At 32.4% G+C, this 25,717-nt stretch overlaps 2 protein-coding genes across 2 annotated transcripts; both read left to right on the top strand.

The window, feature by feature from the left end:
* The first annotated feature begins 3,795 nt into the window (after positions 1-3,795).
* Positions 3,796-11,942, top strand: LOC129939170 (modular serine protease-like). Its single transcript, XM_056047075.1, has 7 exons — positions 3,796-4,060; positions 4,240-4,516; positions 7,335-7,637; positions 7,705-7,943; positions 8,014-8,394; positions 11,101-11,248; positions 11,309-11,942. The coding sequence occupies exons 1-7, from the start codon at positions 3,991-3,993 to the stop codon at positions 11,820-11,822; spliced, it is 1,932 nt and encodes a 643-aa protein (XP_055903050.1). The 5' UTR covers positions 3,796-3,990; the 3' UTR covers positions 11,823-11,942.
* Positions 11,943-14,522: 2,580 nt separating this feature from the next.
* On the top strand, positions 14,523-25,350 carry LOC129939169 (modular serine protease-like). The gene is made up of 7 exons (XM_056047074.1): positions 14,523-14,681; positions 14,799-15,087; positions 21,114-21,404; positions 21,468-21,706; positions 21,773-22,150; positions 24,574-24,721; positions 24,785-25,350. The coding sequence occupies exons 1-7, from the start codon at positions 14,597-14,599 to the stop codon at positions 25,296-25,298; spliced, it is 1,944 nt and encodes a 647-aa protein (XP_055903049.1). The 5' UTR covers positions 14,523-14,596; the 3' UTR covers positions 25,299-25,350.
* Positions 25,351-25,717: the final 367 nt, after the last annotated feature.

Raw genomic sequence — 25,717 nt, 5'->3', positions numbered from 1 at the left:
CTGATAAGTCATATCAGTTTGGTAGGGATACCAAAACTCAATATGGCACGATATAGTTCGTTCCTGTCTACACTGTCATATGCTGCTTTAAAATCGATGGAAAGATGGTGTGTTTGATCTTATGTTCTTGGGTCTTTTCCAGGATTTGGCGTAGATTAAAAATTTGTTCGATGGTAGATTTTCCAGGCCTGATGCCACACTCGCAAGATCTTGTACGCGATGACAAACAGAAGTCAATCCATTCTAATTTCAAGAACTGTGCAATAAAACTAAATTGTTTCTTTTGCTCTCTGAAAATAGTCGAAGCAAACACAGAAATCTCATGAAGCTGAATATCATTATATCCGAGGTAAACTTGTTATTGTCTGTCTTCTATAAGGGCTAGAATTACTACCGAAAATTGCAGACATTTCTGTTAAAGTTGTGGCCAGACTTTCGGTAGCAAAACTTTTGTAATGTACCATAATGCAAATGTTGAGTTTACTAAATAAACTGACAGTGACAGTTCGATGACAAGTGAAAGGGCACTTTCGTAATTTAAATTCAAAATCTTCATTTTTAAATTGAAAAACCAGATACGTGTCTTAAAAATGTCATCGCGATAATAAAATCATTTTATTAACTTTAAGTGATATACACCCTGCTTTTATCGATGAGAATGGTTGATATAGAATCTACTTAACTACTTCGCTTTTCAAGATCTACTTTTTTTTTCTATTTAAAAACTAACAGTACATTGAAATACAAAAGACTAACTACAGCATATAACCGAATAACATCAGTTATGTTTCTAACAATCTTAAAATATGAGCAATCTTCGTTTTTAAACTCTTTCGTTGATTTGGTATTAATGTGATATGTGTTTTCGAGTTTATTATTGGTTTTCAATTAAATTATTGAGCAATGATTGGGTCTTTCTTTCAGTTCTTCTGTGTATTTTGCTTCATAATCAACCAATTTAAGATCATTGTAAAAATAGATATACTATGTTTATAAGTGTCTTAAAATCAAACAAAGGCAAGGAAAAATTATTTATTGATGGTTATGATTACCATCTGCATTCTAAAAATAGAAAAATTGATTTTATATGGTGTTGGGCAAAACGTAAAGAATTTGTCCTTCCGGTAGTCCACATGCACGATTCCTCAGCTCACAAACCGCCATTTCTAAAGCCAACCCTAACTTACAAAAAATGGAAAGTTCAACATCGTTGCAAGGATGATTGAATGTTAACCAGAGCGCCGTGTATACTTGCAGTCTAAGAGTATTCAAAAAAGAAACCTTAAACAGATCCGTCTTCATGATGCGAAAAGTAATGAAACAGACGATTTGAAATCTATTAATATTTCCGAAGAGCTTAGAAACTTGGAAGGCGAACTTTTTTTCTTAAGCGAAAAATATTTGATTGTGATAAAAATATAATTTTGGGAACTAAGATCCCTCTCAAAGCTTTCAGAGAATTCCAATGTTGGCTTATGGATGGAAGGTTTCATTTCGTGTCACCAATTATGCCACAGCTGTTACGCATTCATGGCCTCTTCAATGGACAGGTTGTGCGTCTGGTTTTTTGCATTATGAACAACAAATCCTTGGATATTTATACAGAATTCTTCCAAGAATTAATAAATATTACCAAATAAAGAAATATAGACCTTAACTATATAAGAATATTTTCAGACTTTGAAAAAACTATAAACATCGCTGTAAAACCATTTTTTCCTTCTGCCACCTTGCAAGGGTCTTTGTTCCATTTCGTGCAAATTATCTGGTGGGTGTAACAAAAAGAAACACTTCAAACCAAGTATGAACAAAATTAAAAATTTAGTTCGTACGTCATATTGCTGAAAAGTTTAGCATTCGTCTCAGCAGCTGAGATACCAGCTTACTTTTCGGAGTTGAGCAAAAGTTCGGACGAATGTGACTTTTCAAAATATTGCTCCTGGTTCAAAACCAATTATCTGGATGCATAAAAAAGAATATGTGAAAAGTGTTGGTCAATTGGTCAAGGGAGAAAACACTTAGGGTCAAAAATTGAAAACTCGAATTTTTAAAATTAATATTATATAAGATATCACTATGCTTAATTATTTGTTTCGTTTGTTTATTAAATATACCTACCATGAATAAGAAAAATAATTACTTATGCTGTTGTTAACAAAACTTTTTTTAAAAAAATTTTTTCACAAAACTTTAACTTGCATTTGCGAGTTCAAATTTGTGACATCTGCAAAAAATAAAATTTGATTTTTAAAGGAAAAGTCGAAGACACAGATAAAGCAAATAGTAATTGCTGAATCAGGTAAAAGTGGAATGCAGTTAGATTTAAAGCTTAACATGGATGGATATGCAGTAATTTCCACTTACTACAAAAGTCAGCTATTGGACCTATTGTCTTGGCAATTATGTCCCTATTGCAAACATATACCTAGAATGAGGGATCAACTTCACGTGGCCTTTATCAGGAAAAAGGGTCTTGCATTATACATTATTTGAAAGCAATGCGGTGATCAAAACCTGAACAAAAAGATGAGCACCAATTGCACTTACATGGGCAATAATTCGACCTTCTAAGTGTCTAAGTATCTGGCCACTCATTCCTACGGTTCGACCAAAAGAGATATTATAAGAAGAAGGGACGATTTCACTTAATAAATGACAGCAGATGACATTAAAAGCATATCCTTAACCTTAATCGAAAAATTAGATACAAACAGAAAAGTTTCCGCAGACAAGACTTCAAAAATTAAACGGTTTAAGATTCAATGACTTCGATTCGAAGATTAATTGAAGTAGCAACATTTTAGGAATTGTAGCAACTGAAAGAAGTCATGCCTCCTATAAACCATTTATTTTGTTTTTTTTAAGGTTTTATATTCGGGGATTTTTGCTTTGGGACTAGGGTATCTAATCCATTCTTTCAAGGTGTTTTTTTTAACCACTTTTTTGCACGGTGCCAAACATTGTTTGAAGTTTGGGGATTATTTATGTGAACAAATCGTCCAAATAAAAATAAATCATCAGACCAAAGGGAGGTGAACGTCCGTTTCAATTTTTGCGAACGCAGAAAAATCCGTAGAAAAGGACTTTCAATTGCAGATGCAACATTTTCGACTGCACATGCATTTCTATGATGTAGGACCTTTAGACATATTTAACGTTCCACTCTTAACGCCTTCTCAATACTTCTGTTTAATGCGTAGTCGGTCTACTACGACAACCAAGATCACCACATAGTGAGCAAAAATCATGACTTTTTTTTTATTTTTTAGGCCATTCATTCATATATTATGACACTTTGTTTGACAGGTAAGGACAACTTGAAACCATAACATAAATTAAGCTTGTTTTATGAAAATGTAATTAGATTTCAATTTTCAACCATCAAAATAAAATGGAACATTGTATTTCGTAAGAATTAATTGGTTTTGTCCAAATTAACTCCGTCCCTGTTTATTGCATTTTACAAAATATGTATTCCAGTAAAACTCATCTTGTTTCAAGGTAAAAACAACAATTTTTGATAACTATATTTTCTTCTAACAATTGTTTTCTCTTAAATAAGTTTTACGAATATCTCATAAGACTTACGACATTGATTTTAAATTCAGCTCAATTTTTACCTTCTCTTTCGATTTCAGATCAACATGACCGATTCAAAGATAAGCATTTAATTCAGCACTTCTCGTTTGCATTGTGAATGTAAGATTAGCCGATGAAGAGAGCACGTACGTTAACGCTATACGTATCTTGGTCTAAGACACACTTGCTAATGGAATTCAAAACAAGATTATTTTATATTGATCAGTCAGAGTCAGAGACGGAGTCGATCTCAAGCGGTGTATTATTCAGCTCGGCTTCGTTAATAGTTTGGTTTTTTTGGTTTGTCAATGCTTTGGGAATAAAATAAATTTAATTTGATCAGATTTTTCGTTATATTGATGGTGTAAAATTCCCTTTTTTCAATTCTAAGAATGGATAACCTAAGTTAAAATGTCAATAAACACATTTTATAAATTAAGACTAGTAATAATATTAATTATAGTTGAATTAGTTTCTATAGGTAAGTAAAAGCACACGCATTATCTATAAATTGGTTCATATTGAAGTGTCTCAAGTCGTAAAAAAGTTTTTTTTTGCGGTTGGTATTGGAATTGGAATTTCCCTTATTTATGACGCAGACTATGACGAACCAGAAACATTTCAAAATACCTAATTAAATCGAATTTCATTATCATCTAGGATCATGCTGTACTGATATAGAATGGTCTTGTGATTCTGGCCAATGCATTGCTTCGGATGAACTTTGTGATGGAAATACAGACTGTTCGGATGGGTCGGATGAGACCGCAGATGTGTGTATTCAACAAACTTGTCCATCATTTGCTTTTCGATGTGCCTACGGAGCTTGTGTAGCTAAATCAGCTGAGTGTAATGGAATCAAGGAGTGTGCGGATAACTCAGACGAAACAAGTTCCTTGTGTCCAGATAATTTAAATTCGAGAAATACTCTTTGTCAGTAAGTTTTATAAACTCTGTTTTATTGTGTGTGTTCCGTTTTAATGGGGAGTCACAAAAATGTCATTTTTATTTGTTGTTGTCACACAATTTGATGATTTGTATATTGTTAAGGTTGTTTTTCCACTTTAATTTACAGGTTATAGGTTTTTTGTGATTATATTTTAGTCTTAATTTATTCAATGTTTACTTTTCTAAAATATCTATAGAAAGTAAGCTTCACTAGATGTTGAGAAAAAACTGAATCTTAGACTAAGAAAAGTTTGATTTTAAACGTCTGTCTCTATGTTTACATGAATAGTTTGTTACTCTAAACTTGACTAGACTGAGCTTACAAATTTCCAAAAAATGGAAACAATTGAATAAGAATTTCAATAACTTGGTCACACATTTCAATAAAATAGGCTATACCAGAATGTCAGTTATGGCTTTGAACTTCGGTTATTCCACTTTGTTGGCATTGGCATTGACCGTTAATCATCATTTCTTATCGAATTGACTTTTAAATAAGTCATGTTTTGTTGATGAAAATATCATGCATTTGTACTGTTCAATTGTACCAAATGATTAACTTACATACATATCGAAAGGACGAAGACTTACTAGTTTTAAATTAAATACGAAAAGACTAACAGATCTTGCTTTCAAAGTAAAAACGAAAACTTCTCATGATTCTATAGAAGGCGAACGATTCAGAGTTCTAGTCGAAAACTAAGATATTTCGAATTTCTGAGAGAACACCACCGTATTTCGTATACATATATTTGTCAAAATTTGTATTTACTTTAAATAAAAGTCATATGATTTATTTATCATTTCGAAATTAATTTTTCTCTGAGGAAACTAGATCTGTTAGTCTTTGTCTCTGTCGTTGATATGTAACAAGTCTCCGAAGCAATCTCCATTGAAAATAAAGGAAGAGTAATTAATAATTAAGGAATGTACAAACGTTGTTACGTTCGGGATACCTTATCTCTCCGATCGTATCTTAAGAATAGAGATTCATTAATTGACATTTTTAAGTTATTTGCACATTACAAAAATTAAGTTTAAGTTTCTATCTTTTCTTTTATCAGTCGCGGCAATGAGTTTCACAAACGCATAGAGTTAACATAAAACTGTAAGTTACACATAGGTCTCGGTTGAAAATAACAACTAGGTTCTTTGCAGTTTCTAAGAACTCAATAGGAAACTAATTAAAAACGGAAGAAATTAGACAGGTCTACTTTACCCTTTGATATAAGGGTGAAGTGTGTTCCATAAGCTCCAACGGAAAACTAATTTATAGCTGAACTCTGGATTCAGGATTCAACAGTGTTTGACTATAGTAGGAAGCTCATTGAAATAGATTAAAAAAAAAAAACAAAGTACCAAGAATAGATTCCTGAGGAACTCCACAAGCATTTAATAAGAAATTGGATAGAATTTAATTGAACTCAACTATTACAATGTGTGGGTTAAGTTAATCAGTCGGACTGCTCTTGGAGAAAAGTTATACAAATGTAAAAGTTTTTCACAAAGTAAAGAATTGTCATCCATGTCAAAGGCTTTTAAAAAGTCCAGAAGTATTAAAAACGTTATATTTTTAAGGTTGGCAGCTTTCCAAATATCCTTCGTAACAAATAGTTAAAACAATTTTTTTTAAAACTATACATAGTTTTCAATTGATTTAAAAACCAGCTAGTAGGCAAAAGTGTTGGCTTTAAAAAAATGTATAAAACTTAGTTGCATTACCAATTTTTTTTAAATTATTTTTTGTTACTTTTAACGTGCATACATTTTTTTTTAATGGCCCCTACCGTATCAACGGGGTGAGATAGACCGCCCTTCCATAATAAAAAATGCTTGTTATTAACTGTTCTATACAAATCCATCATTAAACTTTGTCGCCTGAGTTATTGTACTCTTCCCAATGTTGGTTTCTAAGAAATCTATTTATTTGTTGAATGATGTTTTCAAATACCTTTGACAGAAATCATAAAACCTTAAAGTCTTAGGCTCAGATAAAATGTTTTTCTAATTTACAGTAGTTTAGGTAAAAAGTAATTTAACAAGATTTTTGACACCAATTATCTCACTAAGGAATTAAATTATATGTCACACAATTAAGAATAAGGAACTATAGCTTTATATTCAAAATACTTTCAATATGAATCGCAAAAATGGAACAAAAATGAAAATAAAGTTATAGCTTCAGTAAAGTTTACCATCAAACTTGTTGTTTATTTTACAAAATTTGAATCAATCTCTAAACTAACAGCTGTGAAATTAAATTTTGTTTGGAAAGCTTTGACACTATTAGATACATATGTTCGTACTTACATATGTAAGTGTCAGAATATTCAAATATTGGAGCTTATAGTGTGCGTTAGTTCAATAACGTATTTTTGTTAGAAGTGTGGTTTTTCAATCTGGCTGAACTATTTCTTATGTTGTTTTGTGAAGTCGCTTCATTTTGCCGATAAGCCGAAGATTGTTCACGCCTTGAAAGAGAACATTGGGCTCGTAGTTGCTGACGTAGTGGGAAAAATTGTTCGTAAATTTGGCCTCACTTCTCTAATTTATTCGGCCAGTCACTGCAGCAGCCTCTTACCCGAAATATTTTTTAAAACAGAAAACCCCTTATCTTTATAACACAAGTAGATTCCTGTCCATGACATTAAATTATAGGCGCTTTATTACTTCTTAAACACCACACGTTTAAAAAACACACTCTTTTCATACAAATTATAATACATTCATAATAATATATCTTTATGTAAAATTGTAATTCTTAAAACGAACCAAGTATAATAACTGACTTTTGCTTTCCTTGACAGAGACGATCAATTTCAATGCACCTCTGGAGACTGCATCGATCTCGACAATGCTTGCGATGGTCATTCTGATTGTAGGGATCAATCCGATGAAACAGTTGGAGCATGTGCATCGTTTAATTGTCCAACGTTTGCATTTCGATGCGGATACGGTGCATGTATTTCAAAATTTAAAATATGCAATGGCATTCCCGACTGCAGAGATGGATCTGATGAAACTCGTAAGTTGTGTGGTGAGAAAACTTATCCCACATCACCCACAAAAACACCACCTACTATTGCTGGGCCTACAAGACCAACAAAAAGGTATAATCAAATATTTTTATAAGTAACTCAATAATTATATGTAATTAATTTAATTTGTTTTCTATAGGCCACCAGTATCGCCACCACCTACAAGACCACCGATTCAAGGCTGTAAAGCTCCAAATATTCCTAATTCTATACTTAAATACGAAATGGAGCCAACAAAGATCATGAGACCTGGAGAAGAAATACCTGATGGTACATCAATGGTTTATGAATGTGTGGCCGGTTACTACCGTGAGGGACCTCAGTATAATTTATGTTTCGACTCAAAATGGTATTCAGTATTAGATGCAAGCTGTGTCAGTAAGTTTTAATGAATTTGTATACAGCGGATTTCGCATTTCATCGGTATTTTCCTTTTCCTTCTTTTTAGAATACTGTCCTTATCATAAGCTCAAGGGTGTTACATTCAGGGCTTCGTGTGAGAAAGATGGTATTTCTGTTAAATGTGATGAACGTATTAGACCTGGTACTTCTGCAAGACTATCATGTCAACATAAATACCGTAAACCTGCACGAAATCCTCCTGATACATTGGTTTGCCAAGAGGATGGTCAATGGGATTATGAACCATTCCGTTGCGAGCCTGTGTGTGGCAAAGAACTTTTGATATCGACAGCATTTTCTGTAAATGGAATTGATACTAATATAACTTATGTGCCATGGCATGCAGGAATTTATCAAAATTTTGCTGGAAATAGATTTAAGCACGTTTGTGGAGCTACTATAGTTAGTGCAAAGGTCTTAGTAACAGGTAAGAAACTACATATATAAAACTTTTTTTTCTATTTAAGGATATAAAAATGACTGTAAAACTTACTGAATAAAAGATAGAGAAAACTAGGGCTACGAGCTATTTTCGAGTATGCTGTTGTGATCCGATATTAAGAACAACTTTTAAGCCTTTTAACCCAAAATAGTGCCCATTTTTCTTTTACTTGTTTTTGCCATTTGAGAATAGATTCATGTTGCAGGAACCACACCTCAAACAAAAACTGTAGCCAAAGAAAGACTGTTAACAAAGTTTTTCATCTTAGAAGTATTTTTCCCTTATTGCGAAAGACAATAAAGTTCGATGATACGGAATGATTCTTTGTGAATGTATCGAGCATTCGTGGTCGTAAATTGACATCGCTCCAATATACATATTTTTTTCTTACTGTCGTCAGTAGTAGAAATTCTTTATTAAAATGTTAGAAGACTTCGGACTAAGACCAACAAGCTCTTTTATTCTATATCTACCTGTTTATATGAAAGAATTTTACTCACAGAAACTATGTTACGTTCTGGTATCAATGATTTTAAACTTTTTAACAGTTTTTTTTTAATGTTTTAAGACGTGTACTTTAAATCAAATCCTGTTATAGGTGGGATTATATATTGTTACATTATTTATTCCTCCCGGCAGCCCACAGGATGCTTAGTTGAATACTTAGGCTTCGCTAATGCAATATTTAATTATAATTGTAGACAATTTTTTTAATAGGTTTCGTTTGAATGATTGTTTAAATGTTAACTCTGGTCTTTTTACTTAATTGTAATATGTTTGATTTTTTTGTTTTACCTGTTTCTCTTGAAATTGAAAAATCTAGATCTTTTTTTCCATAATGGTATAGGTACAGTAGTGAAATCAAAAGCCTTACAAATGGAAAATACAAGTTATTTTCACATTTTAAAATCTTTCACTAACTTTGACTACTTTGACTGATATAAACTTCAATATTAATGCTGACAACATTGCAAAGATAATATCTAATCTAATATCATCAGGACCTGGTATACCGTCTACTATTTTGAAAAACTTTTTACTTATCTGTAGTTTCTTTAGTCCATTCTTTGGTATTGATGAATTTCTTCTTTGTTGGATTAGAAACTACCTTTCTAACCGTTAAATCCAGTTTGTATTGGATGATTTCAACTCTGAAACTCATAAAATAAAAGGTGATGTCCTACAGGCGAAGCCATGTTTGCCTCCGAATCTCTTCCTTGTATTCATAATTGATCTCTTATAAGCCGCTTCTAATCAATTAAACTGTTTCGCTGACGTCAGTACCCTCCCGTTTTAATATTCTAAATTTTAAGACCAATGTTTGTCGGTATCTCCCCTTAAATCCTTCCCTATTTTCCTAACACTCGCACTGTGTTTAAACGTAAGCATGTTAAAGGTATTAATAACCCCTTGCGTGCCTGTTAACTAGAAAAAATTTCTACTTGTGTGTTTCCAACTAATTGGAAAAGTTCCTTTATAATCTCCTTACATAAATTAAAAAATTACGAAACCTGCTACATTATCTGTTATTCCTAAACTCTATAGTCTATAGCTAATGAATCACTATATTTTGACTAATTTAAAAGCAAAAAGGATTTGATCTGTAATTTTACTGACTTTAGTAAGGCGTTTAAAGAACTCTCACATCAAGTTTTCATTTGCAAAATTAGATAAGTTGTGTTTTAGTTAACTTTTCGTAATTTGACTTCAATCTTATTTATTGAATAGATCATACTTTGTACTTTTCAATGGTTGCGAATCAAACAAGTTCAAAATTATCCTTGGAATTTCACAAAGTAATCACTTAGGCTCTATTCTCTTTATTTTATTTAAACGATTTACCGTTTGTGTTGGAACATTTTAGGTGCATCATTCATGCCGACGATCTTACAATAATTGTTAAAACTGTTAAAGCTCGTTAACTCGTTTTTTAATTGGTTTGTTTCTAAACTGATTGTTAGCTTCTAAACTTTGATAAATGTAAAACTATGAGCCTTACTAATTTAATTTCTTTAAATTATATGTTTGAAGGAGCATCATTATTTTGTGTCAATGAAATGTTTGCCCTTGATATGTTATTAGATGGAAAATTAAAATTTTCAAACATTAATTTAATAACTAATAAGGATAATTCAATTCTTGGTTGGATTAAAACATTTGTTCCAGCAATTCCTCAATACGCTTATCAGTGCTGAGCAGCAAATTATACCAGTCATAAATCCAGACTAGAACTGGTGCTAAAAAGATTCCTGAGAACTGCGTTGAGGAGGTTAGGATGAGCTAGTTACTACAGACTTAATCTTATTGATGTGCCGAGTCTTGAGAGCAGACGTTCTTATTTATGTTTTGTGTTTATTTTTAAGTTAATAAAAAGAAACATGGACTCTTTGCACTTATGTCTGGTATCAACTTAAATATTCTGCAAAAAAATCTGAGGAATTTAACTGTTTATATACGTTTTCCAAACTGTCCTAGTAATTTTGAACAATGATTTATTTTGAATAGCATGTCTTATTTATTTAATTATTTTAATTTTAAGTAATTTAACTTGTTTAACCGTTATAGTGAATATAGTATAAAAAATGGAAACGAACTCTGTAAATCTGGTACTTAGCTGGATTAAATATAAACGCATTCTTTACATAAACTGTAAAATTCATCCAAATGTTTGTATTATTTTCTAACTTCTAGCTGCACATTGCTTCTGGGATTTTGCAAATCAAAAGGCTTTTGACAAATCATATTTCACTGTTGGAGCTGGAAAGTATTTACGTGATTATTATGCCAATGAACGCAATGCTGAATTCAAAAACATATCCGAAATTGCAATTCCCCCAGAGTAAGTTATTTTATTCCATCCGATTTTTTGACTTATTTTAATTGATTTGTCGTCTTTCAGTTTCCATGGCGATATCGAGAACTACAAGGGTGACATTGCTGTAATTGTTTTGACGAATTTTCTTACATTTAGTCCGTTCATTGCACCAGCTTGCATAGATTGGCAACAAGCTGGAGCTAAAGCAATAAAAAGTAATATCTATGGACAAATTCCAGGCTGGGGAATTGATAACAGCGGAGATTTTAGTAAAGTTCTAAGAACCATTGATGTCCCGTCGACTAGCTATGCCGATTGCTTAGATAAAGTTGGTACACAATTGGCCAGCGCTGTGACCAATGATAAATTTTGTGTTATCAATACTTCGGGATCAGTTGTATGCCAAGGGGACAGTGGAGGAGGTTTTATAGTGAAAACTCTCGTGAATGGAGAATATATAAATTATTTGTGGGGTGTTGTAAGTGGAGGTCTACCACAAGGTAATAAGTGTTCAGAATTCGTATTTGTAAGCTACACGAATATTCAATATTTTGAGTCGCTTATTATGTCACGAATGAACTCAAATCGACCGAAATAAAACCAAATGGACTATTCTAAAGTAGAAATACTGTAAATGGTTTATATTTTAGGTATTAAGTAAGTTTGTTTAGGCTATATTTGATTAAGTGATAAAATAAAATACCGACTTTTTAACAGATGTGATGCATTTTTTTTAATTAATGGACGTAATTTTCCAATTTGAATGTTAAATTTGCAAATGTTTACCTATCTCGATGTTTGTACATTCATAAGTCCTTGCGCTTATATTGTTCACAAGAACGATTATTGGTATCGACTTCAATTTTAATAATGATGTGTAATAATGCAAAATGATGTGCAAAAAGGTTTTTAAAAAAAACTCAGTGGGTAATATTTTTAATGCTTTAAACTTTAATTTTATTTCACAGAATACAAAACACAACAGTATTGATTTGAATTTGGAAGAAAACTATAATTCGAAAACAAAACTTGAAGTTAAAAAAGTGACATTAAAATTTGTTTCTTCGCTCTTTTTTGTTAAAATTTAATCGACAATTCTGTTTAACCAAAATAGAAAAAATTTAAGACAGTTACTCGTAATTTGAAACACCCAATGAAATAATATACAGCTTTCTTATCTGCAATAGATTTTTGTTGGACTTAAATAGCTTGAGAACGAACGATTGAATAATGAAAATTTAAATGCTACTAAATTTATCCAACGTTTGGAATAACAGCACTAAAAACAGCTTAAACATAATTATTGAGTGCAAAACAAAATATCAGACGGACATTTTTAAGGATAATCAAGTGGAAACTCTTGAATTAAAACAACTAGAACTGGGATTCTTTATCACCTGACCGAAAATATAACAAAAAACGATGAACATTTTCTGAAGATGTGCGTAACTTTTAATAATGCTGAAAGCATTAATAACGTTAACTAAGTTTCTAGTAGAGTTTTAAAAAACAAATGGAAAAATTGTTGATTTCTAATTATTAGCGACGAAAAACTGACGACTACAAAACGAAAAAACAAAGAAGGTATATATGTAGATATTTTAATCAGATCTTCTAGGGTCAATCTAGCCAGGATATGGCTTTTAAACAACAAAGTGAATGGTAATATTTGACTTTTCATAGTTGAACTGCAATCTTTCTACTGATTGATTAGACTGTCAACGCGTTGACTCTCTGACGTAAAAATGACATCACCACATGTCTCAAAGGTGTCACTTCGTGCAATCGGCAACAAATAATATTGCCAACGTATTTATCAGCAAATTGACCCTCACGTTAACACTCATTTTTGAGTCAACGGGGAAATTCATTTCTGAGACAGTCAAATGATCAATTTTTGGGGCGGTCGATCATTATAAAATATTGTGAGATATTCCCCGTTTGCTTTCAGCGCTATTGTCGTTATTGGAATTAAAGCCTACAGGTAGACAAAGTCCTTAAATACTTATAAGTTTTAGATGTCCATAGTGACGTTTTGTCCAAATGTCGTGTTCAATGTATTTGTTTGAAGACAGCATGTTCTTCATCATAGACCACAAAACCCATCTTCTATGCTTCCGTCGCAATTCTCAAAAATGCGCCACAACATTACGCTTGATCTTCCAATTATGGCAATGTCATCGGAGTATCCGAGTTATAGGACGGTCTTTTGGAAGATTGTGCCTCTAGTTTGACGGTTGAATTTTGCACAATTAGTTTCAGATCGACGTCGAGGTAGTCACATGAGAGGGTATCGCCTTTTCTAAAACCTTTTTTGACATCATCGGTGAGATCTTTTCCGAGATTAATTTTCTAAAAATGTATCATTATTATACATTAAATTCGGTGTTGGCGGAAATAAATTCCAAAATCAAATTTAATCTAAAAATTATAAATATAAATTCTAATAATACATCGAAGTTTTTTCTCAAACTCTAAAATCTAAAGCGATTATGATTTAGCTTTTAGAGATTAGAAGAGATTAGATTGTTAAGGAATTGGCATTATGGTGTTTACTAATTATATGGGTTTGAGAAATTTTCTTCTTTTTGTCACTAATAACTTTGCTTAATTTTTCCGTAATTTAAATATGACTTTAAAGCTAAACACATGTTAGGTATTTAGAACTGAGTAATAACATACAAAGCCATATCCAAGGTATGGTCTTTTAAACAACAAAGTAAAAGGTAATTTCTGATTGCAATATTTCTATTGAACCCAAAATAGAGTCTTCTTTTGTTGGTGGAACAGTTTTTAAGAGGCGCCCTCTAGGATCGGCTTGCATTGTACCGCCTCTGGCTAATCTGTCAATATTGTCATACATTCACTGTCAAGGCTAAAGAGTCCATTAACTGCATAATTTTGAATGAATCTTGATTTTAAGTTCATTTTATTAATAAGAGGTGGCATTATTTAATATTTTCAACTTTATTAAACAATAAGAAATCCTATATTTTCCTCATCAGATCATTTAACACAAATGGTTGATTGCATGAGCTCTTCAGTGTCAGTTTTGTAAGCTTTAGTTAAATGATAAGAAATAACATCATTCATTCAGCATCCCAGTGTCTCATTTTTATCTCGATTTATAAACTTTGATCTTATTAGGAAGAGAAAGAATTTAAACCCCACACAATTCTCTTAAGCTGCTGAATGAAGCTTCTGCATCGTAAAACAATCTTCACTGGTAACAGGTTTTGTGTTGTTTGTATACTTATTACCTTAGCTCTCTAGAGTCTTGAGATAGAATCTAAAGACTAGTATGTAGTTAATAATTGCTTTAGTATTAATCTAGTCGTTCACCGATCTCAATGATTACATTCTGTTTGGATCATGATATCGCTACAAATACGAAAAAATATTAATATTAGCAAAAGCATATTGTTGATAACAATAATAATAATTATTATCACATTGAGTGAGTTTACTCGGAACTTGTTTTTGTTTATAGAACTAGCTTTACAATTTGCCAGAAAAGTTAGTTCTTGTTTATAAAGTGTCAAAATTTAAGAGATATTCTGTTACTCACCATCAGGTAACTGCTGCGAGGAGCCATTTATTAATTGCAACAATATAGACGGCAGCGATTGTTTACCATATGAAAAAGTTTGTGATGGTAAAATAGATTGTTTTGATAAATCTGATGAGACAGCTGACACTTGTGTCCAACAAATAAATTGTCCACCGCTTTCATTTCGCTGCGCTTATGGAGCTTGTGTTCCAAACACTGCTCGATGTAATGGTACAAAAGAATGTGCGGATAATTCGGATGAAATTCCAATTTTGTGTAATTCTAATTTTATGAAAGAGAACAGCATTTGCTTGTAAGTAACGTTTGTAATAATTTATGCGTACTTATTGTAAGAAAAAATAAGTTTATAAAATGTTTACTAATTTTGAATTATTGTTCAAGTCAGAGTTGTCTTGATTTTTCAGTCTATAAAACAGTTTATTCAGAATCTTTGAGCACTTAAGGTTTTGTTGTTTAACATCCATCGTAGTTTTCCGTTTGTTATGATGACCATTACTACGTTTAAAATTTATATTAATAATATAAGCATAATTTTAAACACATGACTAATAATAGCTGATTAGTAATCTAGAAGAACACATTTCAAAAGGCTTGAAACACAAATGATCTTTTTTAATCATAATTTTGACAGTTGACTTTAAGATTTTAAATTGATGAATCTAGTATCGATTTTTAATCCAAATCCAATTTTAAGACTTAAAAGATTTTTAAAAAAAATCAAGTAGACCTGTGTATGTTGATAGTCACAAGTGGCAACTGAGTAGCGGTCACAACAAAAATGTGACAGAACTGTTTTAACGAGTATGAGAGGATGACGTTTATGTCGGTAATTTTTTTTGAGGTTTTGAGGTTTGGATAGATAGCTTTTTTAGTAGGGAAAACAAAAATAAAAAGAGAATATTTCAGTATTTTTTAATGATCCTTTTAATTCTTCTCATATTTCGAAATAAAATTCATGTACATATGTACAATGTACATATGTCATATTCACTTTAAACAGGGGTGGAACCGGCTAAGGTAATAAATGATTTTTTAGATAGTCAAATAGACTTTCGTCGACCTCGCCATCAATGTAAGATGATTCAACTTAATTCAATTCTATTGAACAACAGTAAAATTTTAAAGTGTTTTTTTTTAATGTCGTAAGTTTTGTTGTTCACAAGAATGTTTTTGTTTTAAGGAAAAAAGTTAGCTGATAAAATGTTCCAGAAGATTGTGCAAGCGTCGGGTAGCTCTATTTACATAGTCGTGCCATAAGTTTTATTACAAGCATAAAACACCATATGATAGGAATTATATAATATTTTCTAATCATCATTGTTCCATTTATTTGGTCATAATATAAGTTCAATTTAAAAATTGTTTTTCTGGAAACGGCTGAATTCAGTTTAAATAAAAGCCCTCAAACGTTGTAGCCATCGAACTATATTGGCACTGGCACGCTCTGTTTTCTTTGATAAACTGCTTCCGTTATCTTAAGAGTATACAAATTCCTGTAAGAAGACTACAAGCCCCGCACTCAAGCTCTGGCCACAAAAAATACACTTAAGCTTCTTTAAAACCTACTTTATTGACCCTAAGACACTTTTGTATTGTTTTGGCTTTGTTTTTTTTGCACGAAAATATTGTAAAAGAATTCATATACTCGTATCTCTATTGAAAAGGGTATTTGTTAAAGAATTTAAGAAACCTTCTATTACTTCTACAGAAGGGTGGTGATGGTTAATTTTGATCCTTAGAATGATAGTTTCAATTTGATATGATGATGTCGCATAAATTGTTTTTTTATTTTTCAACGTTAAAAATCGTTTCATTAGAAAAAAGAATAATTTCATGTTCATTTCTTCACAGTATTTTGACTCTTTCCACGATAGCTGTTTGTATTAACATATGATGCTCTCTAATCAGAATTAAAATGGATCTGGTGAATATAACCAATTCTGTGGACATTATATTTCTCATTCGAAGTGGTTTAAGCGGTATTCATTCCCTAACTGCTTTTAAAAGCGTGCAAATGTGAGCAACATGAGGACAACTATTTTTTGGGCTAGCAATTATTGCGATTCTATTTTTTTAGCGGCTAACTCCATGGTAACATTAGCGAAACTGAAACCAAACTTATATTTATTCTTTGCTTACAAATGTAAATATTTAAAGAAAAAAGATAACCAATTTTTATCAAATGAATGTTTTGACCAACAAGGTATTGAAGTTTTGTCACAGAATTTATGGCACTACGTACAATTTGTATCAATTTGACTATAACCTTACATGTATCAAATTAGTTCATTTTTATTGTAATTTGTCAAATATCACTTTAGACGATTCCGTCTTAAATCAATTTACTTTATTTTGACTTATATTTAAATTCACCTTATTCAGTAATAAAGCTTATTTTGGGTTTAATGATTTTGTCCAATAAATAAATTTAACGTATTTTTGTGATGAGGAGTTTTAATCATGTGATTCAAGAAGCACCACTCCCTTCAAAAGTTTTGTTTTTTTTTCAAAATAAAATAAATTTACTTTACTTTACAATATTATACAATTTTTGAGGTATCTCAAAAGGTTATCAACTTCATTCTTTTATATTAGATTAGGCTGGGATGCGACCCACACTAATAACTTCAAATATGCGTCCCTCTATCTATATTTTCAAAAGTTACAACAAAAATGAATTAACCATTTTGTGCAAGATAAAAAAAAGTTCAAAGTTAATTTTTTTTCTCGAGTCGAAAACCATTTCTTATCCGTTTTTTATTAATTTTGTAGGATATTTTCTAATTCCTGAGATTTTTAGTGGAAAACAATTATTAACAATTTGTGTGTCATTTTTTGAAATAAGTAAATGATTTTGTGTTAAGAACAATATTTTGCATTGAATTCAAATTTTTTAAATCAAAATATTATTTTTAACATTACCAGTCAACGGAATAAAAAATAGTAAGCTGGTTTATATCTTCCTTTTGGTGTTACGAAATTTCGTAAAAAGTCTCATAAAATATCGTGTCCGCGTCGTAGTTATGGATCGCTAAAAGTTTCAAAATTCATTTTTTCGAGAATATCTCCCTTTTTATGGATAGAATGATATTAACACCTGTATGTCTTTCATCAAATACAATAATTGTGCAAAATTTAAAATCCTAATAATTGGGCTGAGTACTTTAAAATATATTTTTGCAGACGACAACAGAGGAAATATCACTAGCTCCAAAGGAACTTACTTACTTAAGGTGGCGCTACAGTCCTGTGTGAAATAGGGTCTCAACCAACAAACTTCTCCATCTAGCTTGGTCCCTAGATAGATGTCTCCAGTTTCGCGCTCCAAGTTGGGTGAGGTCACCTTCCACTTGTGCGCGCCACCTGATCCGCGGTCTTCAACTACTGCGATGTCTTGTGGGTGTGGATTCAAAGAATTTTCGGGCCAGGGCATTCGTTTCCATGCGCTCTACGTGACCCAGCCAGCTTAGTCGTTGGACTTTTACCATTCTAGCTAAGTCTACATCGCTGTACAGCCCGTACAGCTCGTCGTTCCATCTTCTCCTTCACTCCCCTTCGATGCAAACGGGACCGTAGATCACACGAAGAACTTTTCTCTCGAAACGACAAAAGGTGCTTTCATCCGCTTTTGTCATAGTCCATGCTTCTGCACCGTATAGCAGGACGGAGATGATAAGGGTCTTATATAGCAACACTTTGGTCCCTCGAGAGAGGACTTTGCCACTCAATTGTTTTCTTAGTCCAAAGAAACAGCGGTTAGCAAGACTTATTCTCCGTTTGATCTCAGCGCTGGTGTTATTTTCTGCGTTTACAGCGAAGTCTAGGTAGACGAAGTCCTTCCTTCCTACATCAAAGTTACGTCTGTCGATGGTGACGTTTTGACCAAGACGTCGGTGTTGTATGTCCTTTCTTGACGACAGCATGTACTTTGTTTTGACCTCATTAACCGTTAAACCTATTTTTGCCACCTCTGCCTCAATACTCACAAAAGCTCCATTGACTTCACACTGAGTCCTTCCGATTATGTCAATGTCATCAGCTAGTATGTCATATGCTAGTAATTGGACAGACTTTTGAAAGATAGTGCCTCTAGTGTTGACGTGTAGGCTCTGCACTATCCTTTTATTCATGTTAAAAAAAATCGCATGACAGCGCATCACCTTGTGTAAAACCTTTTTTGACATCGAAAGATTCTGTTAAGTTGTTTCCAAACTTTATGGAGCAGCGTGAATTCTCCATGGTCATCCTGCACAAACGGACGAGTTTGGTAGGGATGCCAGGGATGCGGCCTTGAAATCTATGAAAAGATGGTGGGTGTCGATTTGGTGTTCTTGGGTTTTTTCCAGGATCTGCCGCAATGTGAATATTTGATCGACTGTAGACTTTCCTGGTCTAAAACCACACCTATCAAGTTGTCGACGATGGGCCTTAGACGTTCACACATTACGGCAGAGACGGTTTTATAGGCGATGTTAAGTTGACTGATTCCTCTATAGTTAGTGCAGTTTAGAGGGTCTCCTTTTTTCAGGATCTGGAAAACAATACTGAGGTTCCATTCATCGGGCATGCTTTCTTCCGAACATATCTTACAGATAAATTGGTGCATGCTCCTAAACAACTTATCTCCAGCTATTTTAAAGAGCTCGGCATTCGAGCCATCCGCTCCAGCGGCTTTTTTAGACTTCAGCTTAGATATGGCAATCTTTACTTCGTCTAAGTCGATAGGACGGGATTGTTGGCTTCCGTCGTCTATGTTTAATGGATCACCCTGTCGTCGCCGTTATACAGTCTGCAGAAGTGGTCCTTCCATATCCTCAGCAATTGACTGCGGTTCCACTATAATGTTTCAACTTTCGTCTTTGCAACCTTCGGTTTTAGATTAATAGATTAATGTACCTGTGAATTTCGTTTCACCCGTTCATAAAACTTTCGAACTTCATTCCTGCTTTTAAAACTCTCAGCATCTTCGACCGCACGCTTCTCATGCTCTATCTTTTTCCTTCTGAGAAGTCGGTGTTCCTCTCGCCTCTTCTCATAGAGCTCATGAGCAGCTCTCGTCTTTTTATGCAGCGCCGCTTTGCGTGCCTGTTGTTTGGCTGCATTTGCCTGCCGACATTCCTCATCAAATCAGGGGTTCCTTGTTGGTCGCAAAGGAACTACTTAAAATTATGTTTAATAATTCGAAAAATAGATGCTTTCCACGATTTGTAGAAAAAATTGGTTGCAATAGAAATAATAGGTAATTAGGAATTCAATTTTGAGCATGTATTTAATCATACTGTTTTTTTTTTTAATGGTTTGGTTAGGCGTATGAAAATATTACTTCAAAAAATGTATTGTTTGACAATTTAAGTAAAGGTGTTAATATCATTGGATCTCTAAAATGGAGGTTATTACGAGTCACGGTGCTAACTTATGACGCGGACGAGATTTTATGAGACTTTCTACTAAACGCTTAGAATACCAAAAGGAAGGTACAAAACAAGCAATCAGGCCTCAGATGTCAAAAATGTTACACTTTGGTGCTTATAATTATTTTGGAGACTAAAATATATGTCAAGGTGACATACATATATTTTTTTCTGTATTTAAAAAAAAATATTAGTTGAATTTTGTTTGAATTTATATCAATTCGATAACACGTCACAATTTGGGGTCAACAAAACTTTTTAACTTTTTTTAAAATTGCTGCTTTAGAATTTGTTTAAAGTTGTTTCTGCATCTTTTGATGTAATTATCAGTAAAACAAATTTATTTTAATTCGATATCTCTGAATGTTCTTGAGATATGGAAGGCACACAGACACCTTTCTAAAAAAAACGCTTTATAACATTCTAATGACCTTGCACCGTCAAGAAATGTTAAAATTTTCAATTCGACAAATCGGAGAAATTACAGCAACTTCCTCTTGGATGTTTAAAATAGTATCATTTTATTTATGAAAAATGGCACTGATCTGAGACATCAAATTTTATATAATTCTGACGCCTTTACAACTTTCAAAATAGTTTCCTTTATAAATATTCCATTCAGTTTCGAATTCCTGATTTTGAAAATATTGGCGTAAAGTTTTAAATGATTACTAAATTGCTAAATATTTAGCAAAATGTTAATTTATTAGTAAATTGTTAAACCCTGTTTTAAAATTTTGCGCTATTTTGAGTGGTATCTAAATTTTTCGTTAGACCAACTTTTCAAACTTCACGTTGCATTAGACGTCATTTTGAGAGTAAAGTTTAAATTTACCACACCGCGCCGTAAAATTAAGTTTAATAATCGATTTATATTTAAAGAAAAAAAAATTGTTTATTGCTTTAGGAAAGATGAATTCATGTGCAATTCAGGTGAATGTATAGCCCAAGAGGATGTTTGTGATGGACATATAAACTGCTTAGATCGGTCGGATGAAACTGTTGAAATTTGTGCGTCTAACTTATGTGATGATATGTTTTTTCACTGCGGATATGGTGCTTGTATAAGCACTGATAGAAAATGTGATGCCCAAATCGATTGTGCAGACGGATCAGATGAAGCTTCAATGCTTTGTTCGGGAATCAAACGCAAAACACCAATACTTCCTGCTACAACCCCATTGCCACTAGCATCAACGTTTGTAAACGTCAAAAATAAAGCATTGCATTTATTGATATTTTATTTTGATTTCGAATCCAGATTTCCATTGGAAACCACTACAAGGTTTGATGAAATGACATGCACAGTTCCTGACATAAAGAACTCTCGAATAACATTGGAATCTAATCCTAATAATCCATTAAGGGCTGGGGACAAAATTTCGAACTTTAACTTCATTAAATATGGATGTGAGCATGGATTTTTCCGGGAAGGAAAAGTGGAACTCAATTTTTGTTCAAATGGAACTTGGTTTTCCAATATTCATCCACCATGCATACGTAAAATACTCGTTGATTATGTTGTCGAGTCTTCAATACAAAAAATATTAAAATACATATTTCCAGGATATTGCCCTCACGAAGAACTTCATGGAGTAACGTTTAATGTTAAATGTATTCTAAACGGTGTTACAGTTTCATGTGACGAACGAATAAGTCCTGGAACAGTAGCTATAGTCACTTGTCCAACTAAATACAGAATACCAGATCATAATCCAATACAAACATTGCTATGCTCTGAGAAAGGACAATGGGACTATACACCATCACGTTGTATACCGATTTGTGGAGATGAATTGATCCCTAGTGTACCATTTCTTACAAATGCTGATAAAACTAATATAACAGCTGTGCCCTGGCATGTTGGTGTTTATATTAACCAAAAAAGGAAATACAAACATCATTGCGGAGGAACCATTATTAGCGCCAAAGTTATCATTTCAGGTAAGAAGGTTATAAATGTATGTGGATACAGAACTTTTCATTACAATTAGCAATTTTCTAAATATTTAGCAATTTACTAGCTATTCCAAAATTTAAAACCTTTCTTCTTAATTCACTTTAATGAAAAAAAACGGGAACCCTAACCTGTCTAAATAGTGACAGTTCGTGAAAATAAACACAGCGAACAAACTTAAACGGACCTGTTAACCATAGACTGGCCCACTCCATCCATTGATCCTGTAAGATTAATTGTACAGAAGTCATGAATTAAGTTAATTACTTAATTTCAGTATCTTTTACATAAAGTTGATTATTAACAAAAACAAACTACAACTAGTCCACTAATAAATAAAAATGTGCATTAGACAACCAAATCACAAAGTTATAAAGTTAAGCTTTCAGTTGAATGAAAAAAAATATGATCACTTGACGTTTCAACATGAGTAGACTAGTCGTGATAGTATGGAAGACTTGTCTTGACTAACTTCCCAGTAAACGTTGTAATAAAATTGCCCCACTTTTTGGCAGCTGCCAGAAATCAGAAACTTGCCATATGTCTTCTGAACCAGCCCAATGTCTCTTGATCAGGGTGTGCAAACTGCAAATTCGACAATTCTACATAAACATTAAGTAATTGTGATGTCAATGTTTATAACCAAGATTTTAAATTTGGACTTGTTCTTAAATATAGAAATTTTGAGACAAAAGTGGCACTAACATCCCATCTTTCCCTTCAATAGTCTGCCAAGTTAATAAAGCGAATTTACTTGCCGCACAGTTTGTCATGAGTCCTCCTGTATTTGACAGCGTATATGATTTTATGGCACAAAACTCTTTTTTGACTCTTGGAATTACAAGAGTACCATCCGAGCACCAGATGGAAAACAAGTTCCACAGCATCCAAATATTTGCACTCACGTCACATTTTTTTTTAAAATGAAAACAGTCATTATGTAACAGCTTAAAAAAAAAATCTTTGAAAATGATAGGCGATAGAACTATAACCTTTTATCGATATTTTTATAAACAATCATGGTCTGTAAAATTAGACAATTTTTACACCCCTCATTCAAATTACTACTACTCGCACTAGTAGGAATGCTCCTCAGTTTACTATGAAGCTTAATTTGTTGACTTACTGTAAGTATAGAGATTCTTTTTTTCCGCACATGGAGAATGTGGAAAGCTTAACCTAAATCTGTTTATTCGTAACATTTAAGTATTCAGAATTATAAGACCACCGGTATCTCCTCTTAACCCTTCCTTATTTTCCCAACGCTCCCGCTTTGTTTAAACGGAAACGTATTAAGGGTGTTAATAACCCCTAATAGCCAAATTTCTTGGAACGTTCATCAGTGTATCTTTGAACTCATTTTTATTGTTAAGCAAAGAGATTCGTTTTTAGTCGCACTTCACGAATGTAGAATGCTTTACATGCTTCATTGTATTTCTAGAAATGTGTTAACAATTATATGGTTATTCATATGTACTTCTTGTGTCCTATAATAAACAAAAATAAACGTGTTTATTGTCGTAAAAAAAGTTATTTGCATAAGAAAATTCAGATTAAAATTGAAATTACAAAAAAGATGCCATAATCAAAAAAAGAATAAGTTTTCGTTTAAAGAGATCTTTGAAATGTGACATTGGGCGATGATCTTTGCAAACAATCACATAGCGATTAAAAACTACTGAAATAAACGTTATAGTTTTATTTTGAAGAAGTTAAATGTATTGGCGCAAAATTTTAATCTTATTAGTTTTACTGTTACTATCTATTAGCTACATTAACTCTTAGTAATTTGCTAATTCCATCTAGAGCAGTGGATGGAATTGTCCAATCTACAATTGGGAATTATAGTTAACAGGTCCGTTTAAATCTGTTTCGTTTGATTATTTGCAGGAACTGTCAATATTTAGACATGTTTGGATACCCGTGCAATTTATAAGTTAGCAAAAAGCAAAGAAAGCATTCAAATTTTTGAGTAGCTATTAGATTGATAAATATTTAGAAATTTGGTAGCCAGCAAAATGTTAAAAAATTCGGTCAATATTTTCCCAAAACGTTTTGACACGAATGTGAGTCAAAGTGACGATTAGTTAACGCGGTAACACATAAAACATTTTTATGAGTTAGGTTCAACAATTGCTAAGAAATAAAAAAAGAAAGAATTTATTGTCAAAAACCTCCTAACTACTATTCCAATAATTTCAAAATACTCAAAAACTCGATAAATCTATAAGACACCCAGTTTATGGATTAGGATTCCAGTAAATTTAAATTTTTAAATAAGAAAATATCCTTTAATATTAGTTTTGGAAAAAAAAGACTAAAAAGACTTCCCAATCTTCAAATTAATTTTTGAAATTAAGAATAATTAAGTAAAAATTCTAAAATAATAATTTGTGTCTTCTTTTTACAGCTGCACATTGCTTCTGGGATAATGCGAACCAAAAACCCTACCCCAATTCATTGTACGCTATTGGAGCTGGGAAATATTTCCGGGAGTACTATGAGGATGAAATAAAAGCTCAGATTCGAAATATTTCCCAAATAGCCATTCCAGAAGAGTAAATATTAAAACAATGCTTCAGTAAAAAAATAGAATTTATTAATTTGTTTTTCAATTCAAGATACGCTGGTGAAGATTCAAAATTTAAAGCTGATCTTGCAGTTATTGTTGTTACCAATCCATTTATATTTTCCGAATTTGTTTCGCCCATTTGTATTGAATGGAAAAAGGAAGGTGCCAAAGCTATTAAGAGCGGTTCGTACGGCAAGGTAGCCGGCTGGGGAAAAACCGAGGAGGGAATCTATAGTACAGAGCTGAAGACAGTTAGTGTTACAGCTAGCAGCAATGAAGCTTGCAAAAATGAAGTGGAAAGTCAATATGCTGATGCAATAACTGACGATAAATTTTGTATTCTAAATAAGTTCGAAAAAAACGCCTGTCAAGGTGACAGTGGCGGAGGTTTTGCAGTGCAGAAAGAAATTTCGAATAGAAATCGATATTTTCTATGGGGTATCGTTAGCACAGGTGTACCATTGGGATTAACTTGTAGTAATTATCAATTTGTCAGTTATACAAATATTCAATACTATGAAGATTTTATTACTGATTTAGAGATTCGAAACAGAGCAAAATAGAAGATATCAATAAAAAAAACTCAAAAAAATGTTTTTATAATTTTAATTTCACGTATTTTTTCAAAAAATCTTATTTCTTTCTAATATCAAGAACTTAAAAATTCACTTGAAATTAATTATTGTTTGTTTTTAACAAGAACTTTTTGATATGCTTTTTTTTATAGGCAGTAAACGTAATGACTAAAACCATTTTACTGCCTATATTTTGTTTGATATTTAAGAACAATCTTATTTCAAATTTACAAATGACGTATTTCCTATTAAGTCTTTCAATTGGCCGGAAGTGTCGAAAACATCCCAAAACGTTGGCGGCGCATGAAACTCAAGAATGATTTGTGAAATTTTGATGAAGAGAGAATCTAAGTTGTAGAAGAGTATAAATATTTGGGAGTTCTTATCACAGCCAAACTTAATATTAC

This window comes from Eupeodes corollae, chromosome 1 (genome assembly GCF_945859685.1).
Source record: "Eupeodes corollae chromosome 1, idEupCoro1.1, whole genome shotgun sequence".
Lineage (NCBI taxonomy): Eukaryota > Metazoa > Arthropoda > Insecta > Diptera > Syrphidae > Eupeodes > Eupeodes corollae.
Note: the sequence above shows the minus strand (reverse complement) of the source record. Positions and strands in the feature narration are given on the sequence as shown.